The 20,789-nt window shown below is 51.6% G+C and overlaps 1 protein-coding gene across 1 annotated transcript in view; it reads right to left on the bottom strand.

Annotated features, from left to right (window-relative positions):
• The window catches only part of LOC120407969, a 63,532-nt gene that overhangs the window by 6,932 nt on the left and 35,811 nt on the right, over positions 1–20,789 (bottom strand). The window contains exon 11 of the mRNA XM_039544381.1: positions 10,692–10,937. Coding sequence (XP_039400315.1) covers positions 10,692–10,937 — 246 coding nt within the window. The remainder of the gene's footprint in view (positions 1–10,691; positions 10,938–20,789) is intronic.

The following is a 20,789-nucleotide window of genomic DNA, read 5'->3' as shown; positions in this document are numbered from 1 at the left end:
TTCAGCCATCCTCACCTTGCACTTCTCAGCCTTTACGGTTAACCCAGCCTCGCGGAGTCGGTCCAGCACTTGTCTAACCTGGGACACATGGTCCTCCCAGGTCTGGCTGAAGATGCCAATGTCGTCAATATACGCCACAGCAAAACTCTCCATCCCCCTCAGTAGCTGATCCACCAGGTGCTGGAAGGTGGCCGGCGCTCCCTTGAGGCCGAAGGGCAGGGTCAGAAACTCGTAGAGCCCCAGGGGGGTGATGAAGGCCGATTTCAGCCTGGCATCTGCGTCCAGCGGCACTTGCCAGTAGCCCTTTGTAAGATCCATGGTGGTGAGGTACCGAGCACCTCCCAGCTTGTCTAGGAGCTCGTCAGGCCTGGGCATGGAGTAGGCATCAGATACAGTGATGGCACTGAGCTTTCGATAGTCCACACAGAACCGGATCGACCCGTCCTTCTTGGGGACCAGCACCAGTGGGGAGGCCCAGGGGCTGGCGGACGGCTGGATCACCCCCAAGGCCAGCATGTCCCTGACCTCTCTTTCTAGGTCCTGGGCAGTTTTTCCGGTGACCCGAAAAGGGGAGCATCTTATAGGGGTGTGTGACCCGGTCTCCACCTGGTGGACAGTCAAATTAGTGCGTCCAGGCTGGTTGGAAAACAGCTGTCGGTACAGATGCAGCACCCCTCTGATCTCAGCCTGCTGGGCCAGGGTCAGCTGATCAGAGAGGGGAATTGCCTCCAGAGGGGAACCAGCCTTTGTCCCTGGGAATAGATCCACTAAAGGGTCATCTCCCTGCTCCTTCCAGTGCCCACACACGGCCAACACCATATTCCCCCTGTCATAATATGGCTTCATCATATTCACATGGTACACCCGGCAGTGATGAGTCTGGTTCGACAGCTCCACCACATAGTTTACCTCATTTAGTTGCTTGATAACCTTGAAGGGCCCTTCCCAGGCAGCCTGGAGTTTGTTCTTTCTCACGGGGATGAGAACCATCACTTGGTCCCCGGTGGCGAAGGCGCGGGCCCGCGCCATGCGGTCGAACCAGACCTTCTGCTTCCTCTGGGCTCGGGCCAGATTCTCCCTGGCCAGGCCCATGAGCTCGGCAAGTCTTTCCCGGAAGGTCAGGACATACTCCACCACCGACTCTCCATCGGGAGTGGCCTTCCCCTCCCATTCGTCTCTCATCAGGTCCAGGGGCCCCCTTACCCGCCTCCCATACAACAGTTTGAAAGGCGAGAACCCAGTAGATTCCTGGGGTACCTCCCTGTAGGCGAACAGCAGGTGAGGTAAGTACTTGTCCCAGTCCTGTGGGTGCTGGTTCATAAATGTTTTTAGCATCATCTTTAGCGTCCCGTTGAACCTTTCCACCAGCCCGTTGGTCTGGGGGTGGTACGCTGAGGCCCAGTTGTGCCGGACCCCACATTTCTCCCACAGGGACTGGAGCAGGTTCGACATGAAGTTGGACCCCTGGTCTGTTAAGACTTCCTTGGGGAACCCCACCCGGCTGAAAATGGTCAGCAGCGCATATGCTACGGTGTCTGCTTCAATAGAGGACAAGGCCACAGCCCCGGGGTAGCGAGTGGCGAAATCTACCACCACCAGAATGTATTTCTTCCCTGACCGGGTCGTCTTGCTGAGAGGTCCCACCATGTCCTTGGCCACCTTCTGGAAAGGTTCTTCTATGATGGGCAAAGGCCTCAGAGCTGCTTTCCCCTTGTCCCGGGCCTTCCCCACCCGCTGGCAGGGGTCACAGGATTGGCAGTACTGTCAGACATGGGTAAAGACCCCAGGCCAGCAAAAGTTCTGTAGCAGCCTCTGCCTGGTGCACCGGATTCCCTGGTGCCCTGCAAGAGGGATGTCATGGGCCAGGTACAGGAGCTTGTGGCGAAACGTCTGGGGAACCACCAGCTGCCTCCTGATCCCCCATGACTCCACTTCCCCGGGGGGAGCCCATTCTCGGTACAGGAACCCCTTCTCCCACAGGAACCTCTCCTTGCAACCTCTCCTCATGGTCTGTACCGCACTGAGGTCGGCCAGGTCCCTGGGCTTCCTCAAGGAGGGATCTTTCTGCAACTCAGCCTGGAACTCGGCAGCTGGGACAGGGATGGGGACCTGCTCTCTCTCACCAGCTGGGTCTGAGGCCGCAGCCTCTCCGGGCCGTGTCCCTGGGCGTTCCCTCCCCACCAGGTCAGGGTCCTGCGCCTCGGGCAGAGTACCTTCCCCGTTGTCAGGGCGCAGAGCCCTGCGCTGACTCTGACTACGGGTCATGACCAGGGCACCCCGGGCGTTGCTTGGCCAGTCCTCGAGGTCCCCCCCCCCATTAACACCTCTGTGGGCAAATGGGGGTGTACCCCCACATCCTTGGGGCCCTCCTTGGCCCCCCACTTCAGGTGCACCCTCGCCACGGGCACCTTGAATGGGGTCCCGCTCATACCCCTCAGGGTCAGGTAGGTGTCAGGCACCATCCGATCTGGGGTCACCACCTCAGGCTGGGCCAGCGTCACCTCTGTGCCCGTGTCCCAGTACCCAGTGACCTTCCTCCCATCCACCTCCAGGGGAACAAGGCACTCGCTCCGGAGGGGCAGCCCCGTGCCCACCCTGTAAACCCAAAACTCAGAGCCTGGGGCATCCATCCCCTCGGACGAGCTGACCTGGGGACCTCCTCCCTCCTTTCCAGGTGGAACGCTGCCAACCCCCCTTTCCTGGGAATGTTGCCCCTCATCCGATTGGGTCTTTACCCAGTCAACCCTCTGCGGGTTGGGTCTGCTCTGTCTGTCCCTGAGCTGGGGGCACTGGGCCCGTATGTGGCCTCGTTGGCCACAGTGATAGCATCCCATGTCCCGTGGGTCCCCTCAAGCGGGTGGGATGGACCTGACGCTGGATGTTCCACTTTGGTGAGGGTTCTCCGTAGGCCCCCGCTGGGAGGTCCCATGGTGACTTTCTCTCTGCGTTGAGGCAGACCTGCTCCTTCGAGACACCTCCCTGTTATCCCCTGCTCGACTGTCCACAAATTGGTCGGCCAGCCGGCCTGCGTGCTGCGGGATCTCCGGCTTCTGGTCCATCAACCACAGCCTCAGGTCGGGTGGGCTCTGCGCATACAGGTGCTCTAGTATGAATAGGTCAAGCAGGTCCTCTTTAGTTTGGGCCCCAGCTGTCCACTTGTGGGCGTACCCCTGCGCCCGGTTGATCAGTTGTAGGTATGTGAACTCCCGGGTTTTATGTTGACTCCGGAACCTCTTCCGGTACATCTCCGGGGTCAGCCCAAACTCGCGGATCAGGGCCTGTTTGAACAGGTTGTAGTCCCCCGCCTCCGCCCCTCTCATTCGGCTGTACACCTCCACGGCGGTGCAGTCCAGTAAGGGGGTGAGAAACGGGATCCTGTCGCCAGGGTCAACCCGGTGCAGCTCACATGCATTCTCAAAGGCCATCAGGAAGGTATCTATGTCCTCCCCCTCCTTACGCCGGGCCAGGAAGCTCTTATCAAAGCTCTTTGTAGGCTTGGGCCCCCCCTCACTCACCGCAGCCGGGGCCTCATTGCTTCTCAGCTGGGCCATTTCCAGCTCATGTTTACGCTGCTTCTCCTTCTCCTCCAGCTCCTGCTGGCGCTGGTTCTCCTCGTGTTTACGCTGGTTCTCCCGCTCCTTCAGTTCTTGCCTCCTTAACTCGAGCTCTTCCCGTCTCAGCTCCCTGTCATGTTCCATCCGCATCCGCTCCAGGGACAGGGAGCTCCGCCGGGACGATCCCCTGTTGGCTGCTGAGCCCTCGGTATTCACTGGGCTTCCCCCAACCCCTCCCCTAGGTATAGGTGGGCAGGTTCTCGGGGTGTCCTCGGCAGCAGTCTGGCCCCTCCCAGCCATGTCAGGCCCCGGGGCCCCCACTGTGTCCGCTGGGCGGCTTCCCTCTGGGACAGGGCTCGGTTCACCCAAGCGATCCTTCTCCTCCAGCCGGGCAATTAGCTGTTCCAGACCTCCCAATGCGCAGCCCCCTCTGCCTGCACAGCTCCACCAGGTCTTTCTTAAGGTGCTTAGCAAACATCTTCCTGCCGGCCACTCGCCGGCCTGTGCTCTCAGCTTCCCACCGGTTCCAGGGAGACCCCTCGTGCACCAGCCCTTCTTCAGGTCACCCCCTCTCTGCCAGGGTGGAGCTGCAGAGTCCTCCGCCCCGGGACTGCTCCTGCAACCCCCGGGGGACCCTGTTACTGCAAAGTCCTTCTCTCTGGTCACACACTCCCAGGGGTTAATCGCCTCCCGAAACTGTCTCTCTCTGTCTCTTCAGCCCACCTGGTCCCCATCAGTCCCCCTTCGTTTTGCTGCTCCCCAGTCACTTACTGCAGGAAGCGCCATCCACAGGGTGCAGTAGGTCCCGCCGCTGCCACCAGTTGTCACGGAGTGTGGGGGAGCCCGGCCCTGCACCCCTCTTCCTGGGACTCACAGTGACTCTCAGCCAGCCAGTAAAACAGAAGGTTTATTGGACACAGGAGCACAGGATACAGCACAACCAGGACCCCTCAATCGAGTCCTTCTGGGGTTCATGGGGGCTTGGATCCCAGCGTAGGATTCCCTGAACTCACCCCCAAGCCCCAAACCGAAAACTGACCCCACTCCCTCCAGCCGGTTCCCTGCCTTTCTCTCCTCCTCCCTCTGTTCAGTCTCCCAGGCAGGTGTGAATTCTCCTCCCCCCTGCTTAGCTCAGGTTACAGGCTCAGGTCCTGTCTCTCACCTAAATCCTCCCCAGCTCTCCCAACCCCCACACAGACAGTCCCTGCTCCATCACAGGCTGAACTGGAGGAGTTAAGGGAGACAGAGAGGTACACAGATGAGTCTTTCCGGGACACAGTAGAATGGTCCCCGGTCTGACAGCCTCTGTGCTATTGAGGAGGAGGAAAGTCTCAGGGAAGGAGACCATCCAGCTGGAGCAGAGGGAACCAATCCTGTAGTTGGGACCCTCCTGTGACACTGCTCCCCATATTTGTCATAGTAATAGTATGAAATGATTGTGTCATAATCATAATGTATTTTATACAAGCTAAAACGTGAGGTATCATTGGAAGTTATGATTTACTGAGTAGGATTGTCCTATTTGTCTGCCTGGATCATTTCTGTATCTACAGTTAGGAATATGGACTATATGTCTGTACCACAAAAGTGTTTGCACCTGGGGAACGCGCACCAGGCAGAAATGCAACCAGCCTGGCTGGCCAGCTGGGGACACGTCAATGGACCATTAGGGGGAACAATAGGTCTTTGAAGATGCCAATCTCCCACTTTCCTGGGATGCTACAAACAGCCTCTATCTCATGGCTGCTTGGACACTGCAGGGTCATGTGACCATGTCACCTGGTACTGGACTCCATGATAGAATACCAGTATTTTTCCACTGGGCGGGGGATAACCACACTGGAAAACAAAGGGTTCCCGCCATATGTAAAACCCATTTAAGGCAGGGAAGTGAGATAATCAAGGTTGGTTCTTCACTAAATCCCTGCCCAAGATGACTGCTGAAAACACCTAGAACTGAGCTGGAGAAGGACGGACTGAACCCAGGCTGGGAAGGTGTCTGGCCTGTGAAAGAAATACCTGGAGTTTTGAGCTGCAATCTGCTTAAAACAACATTCAGTGTGAGAAATTACTGCTTGTAACCAGTTTCTTTAGTATCTAAGTTTATATTGCGTGTTTGGTTTATTTGCTGGGTGATCCGCTTTGATCTGTTGCTATCACTTAATCTATTTTGTGTAGCTAATAAACGTGTTTATGTTTTCTCTAAACCCCCCAGTTTGTGGAATTCATAACTGGGGGTGGGGGTGGGGCACAAGGCTGTGCAGATCTCTCCCCACATTGAGGGAGGGTGAATTTCCTGAGCTGACGCTGTGCAGTTCTCTGGGCAGCGCCAGGTGATACAATTTGGGGTCTGCACCCCAGAGGGGGTGAGCACTTGAGTGCTGGGCAATTCCTTAGCTGAAGCCTGCCCAGGCAGAGCTGATTTCAGTGTCTGTGTCTGTCTGCAGCTGGGGGTGTCCCGCCTGTGTGTGCTGGAGGAGGCTCGAGGGCCTGGCTCAGCAGGACAGGGTGAGAGTGTCCAGGCTGGTGGAACAGGCAGGCTCAGTGGGACCCCACTATATCGGGTGGCACCCTGGAGGGGAGGGCAACCTGTCACACCTCCTTCCAGATGATGCCATGGTATCCTCTCGCACTGAGGATACCCCTCCAGAGGAGGGGACCCCGGTTATTAAGAAAAGACGGGTAATAGTTATGGGGGATTCAATTATTAGAAACATAGATAGCTGGGTTTGCGATGACCAGGAGAACTGCAGGGTGATTTGCCTACCGGGTGCGAAGGTTGTGGGCCTCTCAAGACATCTAGATAGACTTATGTGCAGTTCTAGGGAGCAACCAGTGGTCATGGTACAGGTAGGTACCAGTGAGAAAAGGGAAAAGCAGGAGAGAGGTTCTGGAGGCCAAAATTAGGCTGCTGGGAAAGAGATTGAAGTCCAGGACCTCCATGGCTGCAGCCTCTGAGATGCTTCTAGTCCCATGCATGGGGTCAGTTAGACAGAACTGCAGGGTCTCAATGTGTGGATGAGATGAAATGTAGGGAGGAGGGACTTAGGTTTATTAGGAACTGGGGAACCTTTTGGGAAAGGAGGAGCCTATCCAGGAAGGATGGGCACCACACCACCCAAACCAAAATGGACCCAGACTGCTGGCATGTGAAATTCAAAAGGTCGTAGGAAGTTTTTTAATGAAGGGCTGGGGGAAAGCCGACAGGCGAGCAGGATCATGTGGTTCAGACAGAGACGTCCCTTAGGGGAGGGTCTGTTGAAGGGGATTCTCTATATCCTAGCAAAGAGGAAAGGATAGAAATTGCTAAAGTACAGGTAGGAGCTGAAGAGAAACAGGGAAACAAAAAAGAATCCCATTCAATGACATCACATGAAGGCAGACAAGTAAACACTGACAAAGTTTGTAAGTGCTTCTATACAAATGCAAGAAGTCTAAATACTAAGATGGGCGAACGTGAGTGCCTGGCATTAACTGAGGTTATGGATATAACTGGCCTCACAGAAATTTGGCAGAACAACAATAATTAATGGGACAGGGTAATACCTGGGTACAAAATAGACAGGAAGGACAGAACAGGTCGCGCTGCTGGGGGTGTGGCACTGCATGAGAAAGAAAGCGTAAAATCAAATATGGTAAAACAATGACTCAAACTGTACCATAGAAGCTTTATGGATGGAGATTCTTTGCTTGAATAAGAGTCTAGCAGTAGGAATATTCTACCAACCACCTGACCAGGATGGTGACTGTGAAATGCTCAGGGAGATTAGAGAGGCTACAAAAACAGAAAACCCAGTAAAAATGGGGGATTTCAGCTATCCCCATATTGCCTGGGAACATGTCACCTCAGGACAGGAGGCAGAGGTAACATTTCTAGACACCATCAATGACAGCTTCTTGGAGCAGCCAGTCCTGGAACTCCGAAGGTCAGAGGCCATTCTTGATTTAATCCTAAATAGCACACAGGATCTGGTCCAAGAGGTGAATAGAGCTGAACTGCTTGGTAGTAGTGACCATAATGTAATTAAATCTAACATCCTTGTAGGGGGGGAAATACTAAAGAAACCCACCACGTAGCATTTAACTTCCAAAAGGGGAACTCCACAAAAATGCACAAGCTAATCAAATGGAAATTAAAAGGAACAGTCACAAGAGTGAAATGCCTGCAAGCTGCATGGAAACTTTTTAAAACCACCGCAATAGAGGCCCAACTACATATAGACCCAAAATAAAATACAAAATACTCAGAGGAGCAAAAAAATGACACCATGGCAAAACAAGTAAAAGTAAAGTAAAAGAAGTGGTTAGAGGCAAAAAGCCATGCTTTAAAAATTGGAAGGAGGGAGAAAAATTGTTCTTCTTAACCTCTGAGGCTAGGACAAGAAGCAATGGGCTTAAATTGCAGCAAGGGAGATTTAGGTTGGACATTAGGAAAAAGTTCCTAACTGTCAGGGTGGTTCAGCACTGGAATAAATTGCCTAGTGGGGGTTGTGGAATCTCCATCATTGGGGATTTTTAAGAATGGGTTGAACAAACACCTGTCAGGGATGGTCTAGATAATACATAGTCCTGCCCTGAGTGCAGAGAACTGGACTAGAGCTCTCTCGAGGTCCCTTCCAGTCCTATAATTCTATGATCCTATATAAAGGAGTATAAATTCTGGCAAGTCAGGTATAAAACTATAATTAGGCAGGCCAAAGAGAATTTGAAGAGCAAGTAGCAAAATGCACAAAAACTAAGAAATGTTTTTAAGTACATCAGAGACAGGAAGCCTGCCCAACAATCAGTGGGGCCACTGGACAATCAAGGTGCTGAAGGAGCACTCAAGGAAGATGAGGCCATTGTGTAGAAGCTAAAGGAATTATTTGCATCGGTCTTCACTGCAGAGCATGTGAGGGAGATTCCCAAACCTGAGCCATTCTTTTTAGGTGACAAATCTGAGGAACTGTCCCAGATTGAGGTGTCATTAGAGGAAGATTTGGAACAAATTGATAAACTGAACAGCAATAAGTCACCAGGTCCAGATGGTATCACCCAAGAGTTCTGAAGGAACTCCAGTGTGAAATTGCAGGACTACTGACTGGTATTTAACCTATCATTTAAATCAGCTTCTGTACCAGATGACTGGAGAATAGCTAACGTGATGCCAATTTTTAAAAAAGGCTATAGAGGCGATCCTAGCAATTATAGGACAGTAAACCTCATTTCAGTACCAGGCAAATTAGTTGAAACTCTAGTAAAGAACAGAATGATCAGACTCATAGATGAACATGATTTGTTGGGGAAGAGTCGATGTAGTTTTTGTAAAGGGAAATCATGCTTCACCAATCTACTAGAATTCTTTGAGGGGGTTAAAAAGTATGTGGACAAGGGGGATCTAGTGAAAAGCCACAAGGTCCCGCACAAAGGCCCGATAGCATAGTAAGCTGTCATGGGATAAGGGGGACTGTCCTCTCAGGGATCAGTAACTGGTTAAAAGATAGAAAACAACAGGTAGGAATAAATGGTCAGTTTTTATAATGAAGAGAGGTAAATAGCAAAGTCCCCCAGGGATCTATACTAGGACCCCTGCTGTTCAACCACTTCATAAATGATCTGGAAAAACTGGTAAACAGTGAGGTGGTGAAGCTTGCAGATGATACAAAACTACTCAAGATAGTTAAGTCCCAGGCAGACTGTGAAGAGCTACAAAAGGATGTCTCAAAACTGGGTGACTGGACAACAAACTGGCAGATGAAATTCAATGTTGATAAATGCAAAGTGATGCACATTGGAAACCATAATCCCAACTACACATATAGAATGATGGGGTCTAAATTAGCTGTTACCACTCAAGAAAGATCATGCAGTCACTGTGGACAGCTGTCTGAAAACATCCAGTCAAAGTGCAGCAGCAGTCAAAAAAGTGAACAGAATGTTAGGAACCATTAGGAAAGGGATAGGCAATAAGACAGAAAATATCATCATGGCATTATTTAAATCCATGGTGCGCCCACACCTGGAATACTGTGTGCAGGTCTGGTTACCTCATCGCAAAACAAAACAAAACAAAAAATTGGAATTGGAAAAGGTACAGAGAAGGATAACAAAAAATGATCCGGGGGTTGAAACAGCTTCCGTATGAGGAGAGATTAAAAAGACTTGAACTGTTCATCTTAGAAAAGAGACAGATAAGGAGGGATATGAGAGAGGTCTATAAAATTATGACTGCTGTGGAGAAAGTAAATGAGGACGTGTTATTTACTCCTCCTCATAACACAAGAACTGGGGCCACCCAATGAAATGAACAGGCAGCAGGTTTCAAGCCAACAAAAGGACGTCTTTCTTCTCACCACACACAGTGAACCTGAGGAAATCGTTGCCGGGGATGTTGTAAAGGCCACAAGTATAAGAGGGTTCGAAAAAGAGCTAGCTCAGTTCTGGGAGGACAGGTCTATCAATGGCTGTTAGCCAGGATGGGCAGGGACAGCCCCCCTGCTCTGGGGTCCCTGATTTCTGACTGCCGGAAGCTGGAACTGGCTGACCAGATGGCTCACTCGATAACTGACCTGTCCATTCCCTCTGGGGCACCTGGCACTGGCCACTGTCGGCAGACAGGACACGGGGCTGGATGGACCATTGGTCTGACCCAATGTGGCCGTTCTTATGAATACAGAGAAGTTCCCAGGGAGAGAGTCTGGGGCAGGGAGGGGACCACGTGTCCAGGAGGCCTGTGCCTGGCCGCTCTCAGAAGCGGCGCAGGAAGAAGCACCCTGAGAAATGCTGAGATCAGTTCCCAGGCCTCAGAGCTTCGCTCCTCGCGAGCTGCCCAGCAGTGCCCAGCTGAGACTCCTGCCAGGCCGCGGCCGCAGCCGCCAGCAGCCGCCTCAGGGCCTGGTGGGGAGCTGTGTATGGAGAGAGAGGTTCTCTTGGCAGGCTGAGAGAGGGGGGTTCTCTTTTCTCTCCCCTTGTCACAGCCTCCCAGGTCTCCCACCCCCAGGTCTCCCATCTTCCAGTGGCCTGTTTAACACCAGCCCGGTTTCCCTGGCCATTTCCTGCCCGTAACTGGCTGCAGCCCCATGCCTGGGCTGGCTGGGGAGGTTTGGCCCCATGCCCAGGGGGTGGGCGCAGGGGCAGTATCCGTCTCCGCACACTCACTGAGACACTTGACTCCACTGATATCCCAGACTGCCCCGCGGTCCTTCAGCTCGGTGCACTTTGCAGGGAACGGGCCGGGTTCAGGCTCCTCGGCGCACGTCACCAGCACCGTGTCATTCACCCGAAACTCCGTCTGCTCGGAGGGAAACTTCACCTTCGTGGTCCAGACTCCCTCCCTCCTGCACGTGCCTGTGATGGGAGGAACGAGAGGCTGAGGCCTGGCTGGAGACGGAGCCTGGTCACCACCTTAGCACCTCCGCGGCCTGCCCGGAGCCCGAGGAAGGACCAAGTGCTATTTCCCCTGGATAAAAGCATCTGTCCCTTCTTCCAGTCACTTCTCTGTGCGGCTAATGCAGCTTCTTTCTGTCCCCCCAGCCTGTGGAGACACCTCTGCATTCCTGGGGGCTGGTCTACACCGGGGGGTGGGGTTCAAACTAAGATACGCAACATCAGCTGCGCTATCTGAGTAGCTGAAGTCGAAGTATCGTAGTTCGACTTACCTGGCTGTCCTCACAGCAGCGAGTCAACTGCCCCCGTCGATGCCGCTTACTCCTCCTGCCGAGGTGGAGTACGGGCGTCGATTAGCGGATCGATTTATCGCGTCCAGACGAGAAGCGATAAATCGATCCCCGATACATTGATCACTACCCCCTGAGCCGGCAGGTAGTATAGACGTACCCTTGGACTCCTCCTGTGACTGCTGTCTCTGCACCAGGCTGGGCTGCTCCAGCCCACGTCTGCTCGCTCTCTCCGGTGCTGGGCGTCAGGGACCCAAAGCCTCCAGGCCCCAACCAGCAGGGCTGGAGAAATCTTGCTTAACCAGACTGCAGGGCAGGACAGCTCTCGCACGCTGAGTGCCTGGCCTCAGCGAGTCCCCCTGGAGAAATGCACCTACGGCAGCTGTGGGGAAGATTCCAGCTGCAGACCTGGGTGGCAGGCACGGCCGAGGGGGGACGTTTGGCAGGCATGCACAATAGCGCCGGGCAGCTAAAAAGGCCAGTGCAATTGGGAGATCTCGCAGAGGCCTCAGGTGTGGACAGGAAGGGGGGCGGATCCTTGCCAAGGTGACCACACCTGCAAGCAGAGGCGCTGACTCAGTGGGTGCTCTGGGGCTGGAGCACCCACGGAAAAAAATAGTGTGTGCTGAGCACCCAGCAGCAGCCCCGCGGTCATCAGCTCCTCCCACTCCCTCCCATCGCAGATCAGCTGTTCAGCAGCGTGCAGGAGGTGCTGCGGGGTAGGGGATGGAGCAAGGGCGGAGGAATGGGGCGGGAAGAGACAGGGCAGGGTGGGGCCGTGGAGGAAGAGGTGGAGTGGGGACGGGGCCTGGGCGAAACGGGGGCTGAGCACCCCCAGGGAAATGAGGAAGCCGGCGCCGGTGCCTGTAAGAGTGAGTTCGTTAGTGGAGCCTCCGTCCAGGAAAGCTATTGCAGAGAGCAGGGGGTTCAGAGGGCTGGGACCAGAGGCTGAGTGCGCTAATGCTGGCTCTGCTCCCAGCCTGAGACCACACTGGCATTAGCTTAACCAACGGGTTTTACACACAGCACCACGTAGTGCCCGAGCTGTACAACACATCCTACGTCCCATTCCATCTCCCCCTTCAAGTTCTACATTCCTGCCTCTCACAATCGCTAGCAGTGCGATTCAGAGACAGTGGGTTTCTAACTAGACACCCCGACACAGAACAACTCACTCGTCAGGCTGTCCATTAGAATCATAGAATCTCAGGGTTGGAAGGGACCTCAGGAGGTGTCTAGTCCAACCCCCTGCTCAAAGCAGGACCAAACCCAACTAAATCATCCCAGCCAGGGCTTTGTCAAGCCTGACCTTAAAAACCTCTAAGGAAGGAGATTCCACCACCTCCCTAGGTAACCCATTCCAGTGCTTCACCACCCTCCCAGGGACATAGTGTTTCCTAATATCCAGCCTAGACCTTCCCCACTGCAACTTGAGTCCATTGCTCCTTGTTCTGTCATCTGCCACCACTGAGAACAGTCTAGATCCATCCTCTTTGGAACCCCCCTTCAGGGAGTTGAAAGCTGCTATCAAAGCTCCCCTCATTCTTCTCTTCTGCAGACTAAACAATCCCAGTTCCCTCAGCCTCTCCTCATAAGTCATGTGCCCCAGCCCCCTGATCATTTTCATTGCCCTCTTCTAGACTCTCTCCAATTTGTCCACATCCTTTCAGTAGTGGGGGTGGGGGGGCAAAACTGGACTCCAGATGTGGAGAATAGAGGGGAATAATCACTTCCCTCGATTTGCTGGCAATGCTCCTACTTATACAGCCCAAAATGCCATTGGTCTTCTTGGCAACAAGGGCACACTGTTAACTCATATCCAGCTTCTTGTCCACTGTAATCCCCAGGTCCTTTTCTGCAGAACTGCCACTTAGTCCCCAGCCTGTAGCAGTGCATGGGATTCTTCCATCCTCAGTGCAAGACTCTGCACTTGTCCTTGTTGAACCTCATCAGATTTCTTTTGGCCCAATCCTCCAATTTGTCTAGGTCCCTCTGTATCCTATCCCTACCCTCCAGCATATCTACCACTCCTCCTAGTTTAGTGTCATCTGCAAACTTGCTGAGGGTGCAATTCATCCCATCATCCAGATCATTAATGAAGATATTGAACAAAACCGGCCCCAGGACTGACCCTTAGGGCACTCCACTTGATACCGGCTGCCAACTAGACATCGAGCTGTTGATCACTACCCATTGAGCCCGACGATCTAGCCAGCTTTTTTTCCACCTTATAGTTCATTCATCCAGCCCATACTTCTTTAATTACTGGCAAGAATACTGTGATTGTATCAGAAGCTTTGCTAAAGTCAAGATATATCACATACACCCCTTTCCCCATATCCACAGAGACAGTTATCTCATCATAGGAGGCAATCAGGTTGGTCAGGCATGACGTGCCCTTGGTAAATCCATATTGACTGTTCCTGATCACCTTCTGTGACGAACTGGGAATGTTCTTAATGTGTTCTTTGAATGCTCAGTGGGGAGTGTTGGCCTGGGAAGGTTGCAGGGGAGTTTTGCTGGGACTGTCTGCATTGGGGATGGGAGACTTTCCTTGAGGGAGGATACCTGAGCACGTAACATGAGAACCCAGGAAGGGGTTTGGAGACCACGCGTCACAGAGTGTGGGGGAGTCTGGGCCCTGCAACCCCCACTTCCTGCAATTCCCCGTGACTCTCAGCCAGCCAGTAAAACAGAAGGTTTATTAGACGACAGGAACCCAGTCCCAAGCAGGGCTTGTAGGTACAACCAGGACCCCTCAGTCAGGTCCCTCTGGGGGCAAGGAGCTTAGACCCCAGACTTGGGGTTCCCGCCTCTTCCCAGCCAGCCCCAAACCAAAACTAAAAACCTCTCCAGCCGGCTCTCTTCCTTTGTCCAGCTTCCCAGGCAAAGGTGTTGACTCTCTCCACCCACCTTCCTCGCTTAGGTTACAGGCTCAGGTCCTGTCCCTCACCTAAAGATGGACCTAACTGGGGGAGGAGGGGCTGTTGTCTGTACCGGCAAAGCCTGTGTTGGACTGTGTTCCTGTTGTCTAAATAAACCTTCTGTTTTACTGCCTGGGTGAGAGTCCTGGTGAATTGCAGGAAGCCAGGGGTGCAGGGCCTGGCCTCCCCCACACTCTATGACACCTTCCTCTCCTCCAAGTGCTTCAAAATGGATTCCGTGAGGACCTGCTCCATGATTTTTCCAAGGACTGAGGTGAGGCTGACCGAACTGTAGTTCCCAGGATCCTCCTTCTTTCCCTTTTTAAAATATGGGCACTACATTTGCCTTTTTCCAGTTGTCCAGGACCTCCCCCCATCGCCATGAATTTGAAGGCAATTTCTTGATTTGACCCCCAGAGGGCCAAACTGTTGGACTTTAACAGTTCATTCCATGGTTTTGTCACTGTAGAAAGATTTTGTAGATATCAATAAAGGTCATTTCCCATCCCCAATATACGATTCAGTTCTGGTACGTTAATTGATGCATTCAGTTCTTGAATTGCTTTTATTTTCTCAGGGCTAAGACTGATTCCACCTGTTTACTGTCTGTCCCAGAGACTTGGTTGGGGTAGGTGGAAAACACATTTTTCCTTGTTTAGCTTCAGTCCAGACTGACTGATTAGGCTTAGGGCTTCACTGAGGGTTTTGTTGTGTTCTTCCATCAATGATCCATATATCAACATATCATTCATGAAAACAAACTCCATTTGTTTTTGTTAACAGTTCTGCCATCCTTCGCTGAAAAACTTTCAGGTGCAGTGGTCATCCCAAAAGATAATCTTCACAAGCAAAAGCAGCAAAGAGTCTTGTGGCACCTTATAGACTAACTATAAGGTGCCACAAGACTCTTTGCTGCTTTTACAGATCCAGACTAACACGGCTACCCTGCTGATACTTCACAAGCAAAATATCCCAAAGGGTGTGATAAATATTTAGCACTTTCTTTGGCTAAAGGAATTTGCTAGAATCCACTTGACGCATCCAGCTTGGAGAATACTGTAGCTGTTTTCACCTTGGGGAGGAAGCCGTCTACTTATGGTAGATATTTTTGTCCCACAACTGCTTCATTAAGTCTTTTAAGATCCACACAGATGCATATTTTTCCATTTTTATTTGTAACTGGTATCACTGGGGCTCACCTTGCTGTTGGCTCAGAGATTTTCTCAGTTATGCCAATCTACTCCATGTTCTGTAACTCAGTCTCCACTCTATGAAGTAATGGGATAGGAATCCTGAGAGATGTATGTACGCTGTATGATTCGGCATTGTCCCTGGAGGTGATTTGTACTGGAGCTCCTTTCAAAATCCCAATATCACCAAATATTCCATCGAGTTCGTCTACCTTTCTCACTAGGCCCATCATGGCTGCCACACTGAGTCTGAGAAGGCTGTTGGTCTGTGGTCCTTTGATCACATACTCTGGATGCACAGCTTTTGTCTTTGTATAAACAACGGGGAGTCTTTGTGGCACCTTAGAGACTAACACATTTATTTGGGCATAAGCTTTTGTGGGCTAAATATATCTGATGAAGTGGGTTCTAGCCCATGAAAGCTTCTGCCCAAATAAATGTGTTAGTCTCTAAGGTGCCACAAGGACTCCTCGTTGTTTTTGCTGATACAGACTAACACAGCTACCACTCTGAATTTTGTCTTTGTATGTTGTTTTTGTGGTACACCATGCAGTTCAGAATACCTCCAGGGCTAGTCAGAGCTGCATCAGGTGACTTCTGCTCTGGGAGAGGCTGAAGGTGATTGTAAGTCCCTTCTGAGATGACTGTGACATTAGTTCCTGAATCTATTTAAAAGTCAGTAGTCTTGCCCTGAATATTCAGTTTCACTCTCCAGAAAGGGTCTGTGTCATCACAAGTGCTAGATCCCAGAAACAAGGGCTCTTGATTGTCTGTAATATGAGTCAACTTCTTCAGTGCTTTTGGTGCAGCGAACAACTGCAAAATGTCCATATTTCAAGCATTTATTACACTGTGTGCCTCTGGCTGGACATATATCATCTCTTGGGATATGATTTTTTCCATACCTTGTACATGTAGACAGGAATTTGTCCTTCTTAGCCTGGGAATTCTCTCTCCTTTCCTCAGGGGTTTTATGATCATTACTTTTAACAGTCATGCTGAGTCTCTTTACTGCGTCGAAGCTAGTTTCTTGTTTTTCATGTTTGGTCAGTTGTGCTTGGTTTTGCCGTCTCACCAGCTCAGACTGCTTTGCTGTCTATACAGCTGTGTGTAGGGTTAAGTCTGAGTTTAATTGCAGTTGCTGTGAAACATTTTTATCTGTTAATCCAGTAACCAGCCTGTCTCTGCTATTTTCTTGTTTTGCATTCCCCAAAAATCACAGTTTTCAGCCAATGCATGCAGAGCTTTTATTAATATTTAACATTTTCCCCTGGATCTTGGATTCTCTGATGAAAACACACTCTTTCATAACCCACATTTCTCTGAAGTATTAAGTATGCATCAAACATAGCCAGAATCCTTTCATAGTCATCTTTGTGACTGTCTTCAGTAAAGTCAAAGGATTTAAAGATATGCTCTGCATGCTTCCCCATAGCATAAATTAAAGTTGATACATGTGTATCTCCAGTGTTTTTGTGAAGTTTGTTTGCAATTTGAAATCTTGCAAAATACAGCATCCACTCTGTCCACTGGGAAGATCTGTCAAAGCTTAAGTTCCCTGGGGCATTGAAGAATAGCGTGTTGATAAGATCCTGCAACCTTTGTTGCTTTGTTCCTTCTCTCTGCAACTGTTGTTGTTTTCCTTCTGTTTCTGTTCTTAGTTCACTCCTGACACTGCTCCCCACGATTTTTCTGAACCTTGGTAACTTTACTCTTTGCAAGGGGGTATCAAGAAATAAATCAATGGGGACACAGCATGACCATCTGATAGATGACTGGAACAAGCAGTACAGCATGAGTGCTTTCACTTACAACTTCTGCTTTATTTAGTCTGAAGCACATACACAACAGGTTAGAGCCTCCCAAACCAAGTTACCCCAAAAGTCTGGAGGGATCTTCATGTGGGTCAGAGTAACGGGGTCAGCACCCGCCTTTCACAAGCGCCCCCATCTGGTCAGGTGTCAACCTGCCGTTTCTTAGTTCTTGGAATGGGGTGGCACCCACCGCTCATGAGCACAACCCCCTCGGCTGATGACTTCTTCAGTGAGTCTTCAGGGACTCAGCCCTCAGTTGCACACACTGTCTGTAGGTGAAACAGAGCAAACAAACCCCTTCCTGGGTATACAGTCTTTACCTTCCACCAAGGCTTCCTCCCAGGAGACACTGCCTTCTATAACAGTCCAACAGTCCATGAGGGCAGGGGACTGGACTCAATGACCTCTCGAGGTCCCTTCCAGTCCTAGAATCTATGAACCTATGAAATAAACGGGGCCCATTGCGGTACCCTAGACTGGCGTGTCCTATCGGCAGCCCTCCCTGGGCTCAGTCTCTAACCAGACCAACAGGCACCCATCACGGTACCCTTCACTGGTCTGGCTAGGCTCTGGGCTCAGCCCTTGTTTGGTCCCCGCAGTCAGCCAGCTCCTTCTTCACACCCCTGGTCTTTGGCAGCCTTCCCTGGGCTCAGTCTTGGCTGCACTGAGCTTTCCCTGGTCCTGCTGCTCAGCCAGCCAACCAAGAACCCAGGCTTCCCTCTTCCAGCTCCAGGCAGCAACCGACTGACTCTGTTTCTTCTGCTCCTTTTTATATGGCTCTCCTGGCCCCTGACTGGCCACTTCTGCAGTCCCTCTGATTGGCTGCTTCCCCTGCAGCCACTCTAGGCTGCTTGGAGGACTTCTCTTCTGCTTCTCTGGGACGGGGTGTGGCAGGACCCTGAGGCCTCCAGCAGAGGACCTCTGGGCCTAGTCCACCCCGTCAGAGTCAGCAACTGATTTCCAGTGACCAGCCTTCTGTCTGCTGCTGGGGATCTTGAGATGTGTCCATGAGGAGTCCACCTAACTCAGATCTTTTCCCCATCTTATGCTTGTGTCACATAGCTTGTCAATCACCAATAACCACTGAGCAAGCAGTTTGTTAAGCAAGAAGTTTCAAGCCATTAGTTTGCAGAGTCTGCAGTGTCATGGGCCTGACAAACACGCACCCAGAAGTCAAATATAGACGGACTCTCTGTCTTTCCAAGCCGCAGACTTCAGTGGTTTAAAAGAAAGCCCAACAGGATGGCACAGGGTCATGCTCAATTCTCGTGGTCACTCCCCCTCCCCTCCTGGCCTGCCTAGTTATGCTAAGGCTGCTACAAAGGCCTGGCAGCTTGGCTGATTTTGGCAATAAGCATAATAATCGATATTCCAGTTACGGGCAGTGGCCCAGGCACTTTGCTGCAGTCTCAATGTGTCCCCTAACACCACCATGTCACGTTCCTCTGTCCCAGATAGGGGCTGGCTACAGAGCTTGCTTCTACATCAGCTGTGTTCATCATGAGATCCTTTAATGCTCGGCCAGGTGTGGCTGAGGATTATTTAAATCAGTGTTTCTCAACCAGGGGTGTGTGTGCTCCTGGGGGATGCAAAGGTCTTTCAGGGGGTCCATCAGCTCATCTAGAGATTTGCCTAGTTTTACAACAGGCTACAGAAAAAGTACCAGTGTAGTCAGTATAAAACTAAAATTTCATACAGCCAATGACTTGTTTATCCGGCTCTATATACCACACACTGAAATGTAAGTACAGTATTTATATTCCAGTTGATTGATTTTTATAATTATATGGTAAAAATAAGAACATCAGCAATTTCCCAGTAACAGCGGCTGTGACACTTTCGTATGTTTGTCTGGTTTTGTAACAAGTCGTTTTGCGTGAGGTGGAACTTGGGGGTACGCAAGACAAACCAGACTCCTCAAAGGGTCCAGTCCTCTGGAAAGGATGCGAGCCGCTGATTTAAATCAGGTCTTTTACACACAGCTCCACCTCGTGGCTGAACAATGTAATGCAATTTAGCATCCTATTACACCCAGACCATTCCCCTCTATTCAGCAATGGTGAGGCCTCATCTGGAGTACTGTGTCCAGTTTTGGGCCCCACACTACAAGAAGGATGTGGATAAATTGGAGAGAGTCCAGTGGAGGGCAACAAAAATGATTAGGGGGCTGGAGCACATGACTTACGAGGAGAGGCTGAGGGAACTGGGATTGTTTAGTTTGCAGAAGAGAAGAATGAGGGGGGATTTGATAGCTGCTTTCAACTACCTGAAAGGGGGGTTCCAGAGAGGATGGATCGAGACTGTTCTCAGTGGTGGCAGATGACAGAACAAGGAGTAATGGTCTCAAGTTGCAGTGGGGGAGGTTTAGGTTGGATATTAGGAAACACTATTTCACCAGGAGGGTGGTGAAGCACTGGAATGGGTTCCCTAGGGAGGTGGTGGAATCTCCTTCCTTAGAGGTTTTTAAGGTCAGGCTTGACAAAGCCCTGGCTGGGATGATTTAGTTGGGTTTGGTCCTGCTTTGAGCAGGGGGTTGGACTAGATACCTCCTGAGGTCCCTTCCAACCCTGATAGTCTCTGATTCTATGATTCCTCCCCTGGCCCTCCAGCCTCAGGTCCCTTAGGGCCATCTGGGGGCAGGCTGAGCTCTGGGGGTGGCACTGCCCACCCGGGAAGGCTGTGCTAATAACTAAGGCTACATTTTAGTCACGGGTATTTTTAGTAAAAATCATGGACAGGTCAGGGGCAATAAACAAAAATTCACGGCCAGTGACCTGCTGTAACTTTCACTCCATGCATCTGAGAAGTGGGGTTTTTTACCCACAAAAGCTTCTGCCCAAATAAATCTGTTAGTCTTTAAGGTGCCACTGGACTCCTTGTTGTTTTTATTAAAAATGCCTGTGATTAAATCTTGGAGGGGGGAGTGCTGGGGGGGATGAGGGAGGGTGCTGCTGGGGTGTGAGTAGGGGGGAAGCTGCTGGGCGGAACATCTGGGGGGGCCACAGCTGAGGTGGCACCTGGGACCAGTGTCATCAGTTGCTGGGGGCCGTGGGGACCAATACCTGGGGCCGCAGACCGTGGCTCCTCCGGCTGCCCCAGGACCGCTGCTGGAGGCCACTGGAGCAGCAGCTGGTATCGCTGACCCCGGGGCCACCTGAGCAGCTGGTACTGGAGCCTGGAGCCAGCCGCCTGGGAGCCCTGGGTCAGCCACACCGGCCCCTGCACGAGTCACGCATTCAAATCCGGCACCTTCTTCCTGCCCACTGCCTGGGTGTCCGGGGGTCACAGAGCACAGAAGAGCCTGGCCCCACCGCAGTCTAGAACAGCCGTTACAGGGGCGATGCAGCTTCACCCCTATGGCCAGGTTCCGGGGGGGTGCACATGCCCAGGCTTGTCCCACACCGGAGCTGTGAGGGGCTGGACGGAGCATGCTCAGTGAGGATGGACTGTTCGGAGGCTTTAACCCTAAACTCCAGGAAGTCTCACCTGAGCTTCTGCAAACTGACGTTTTTCAATGATTTATCATTTGGTAACTTTTAAGCAGATTTTACCAGGAAAAGAAAAATGGCCCATCTCTGACATAAGGGCCACCCCCGGCCAATTTCAAGTCCCTGCTGCAAAGCATGGGGGTGCTAGAACTTTTCAAAGAGAA

This window comes from Mauremys reevesii, linkage group 6 (genome assembly GCF_016161935.1).
Source record: "Mauremys reevesii isolate NIE-2019 linkage group 6, ASM1616193v1, whole genome shotgun sequence".
In the NCBI taxonomy this organism is placed as follows: Eukaryota; Metazoa; Chordata; order Testudines; family Geoemydidae; genus Mauremys; species Mauremys reevesii.
The sequence above is the reverse complement of the archived record's forward strand: the minus strand, read 5'-3'. Positions and strand labels throughout refer to the sequence as shown.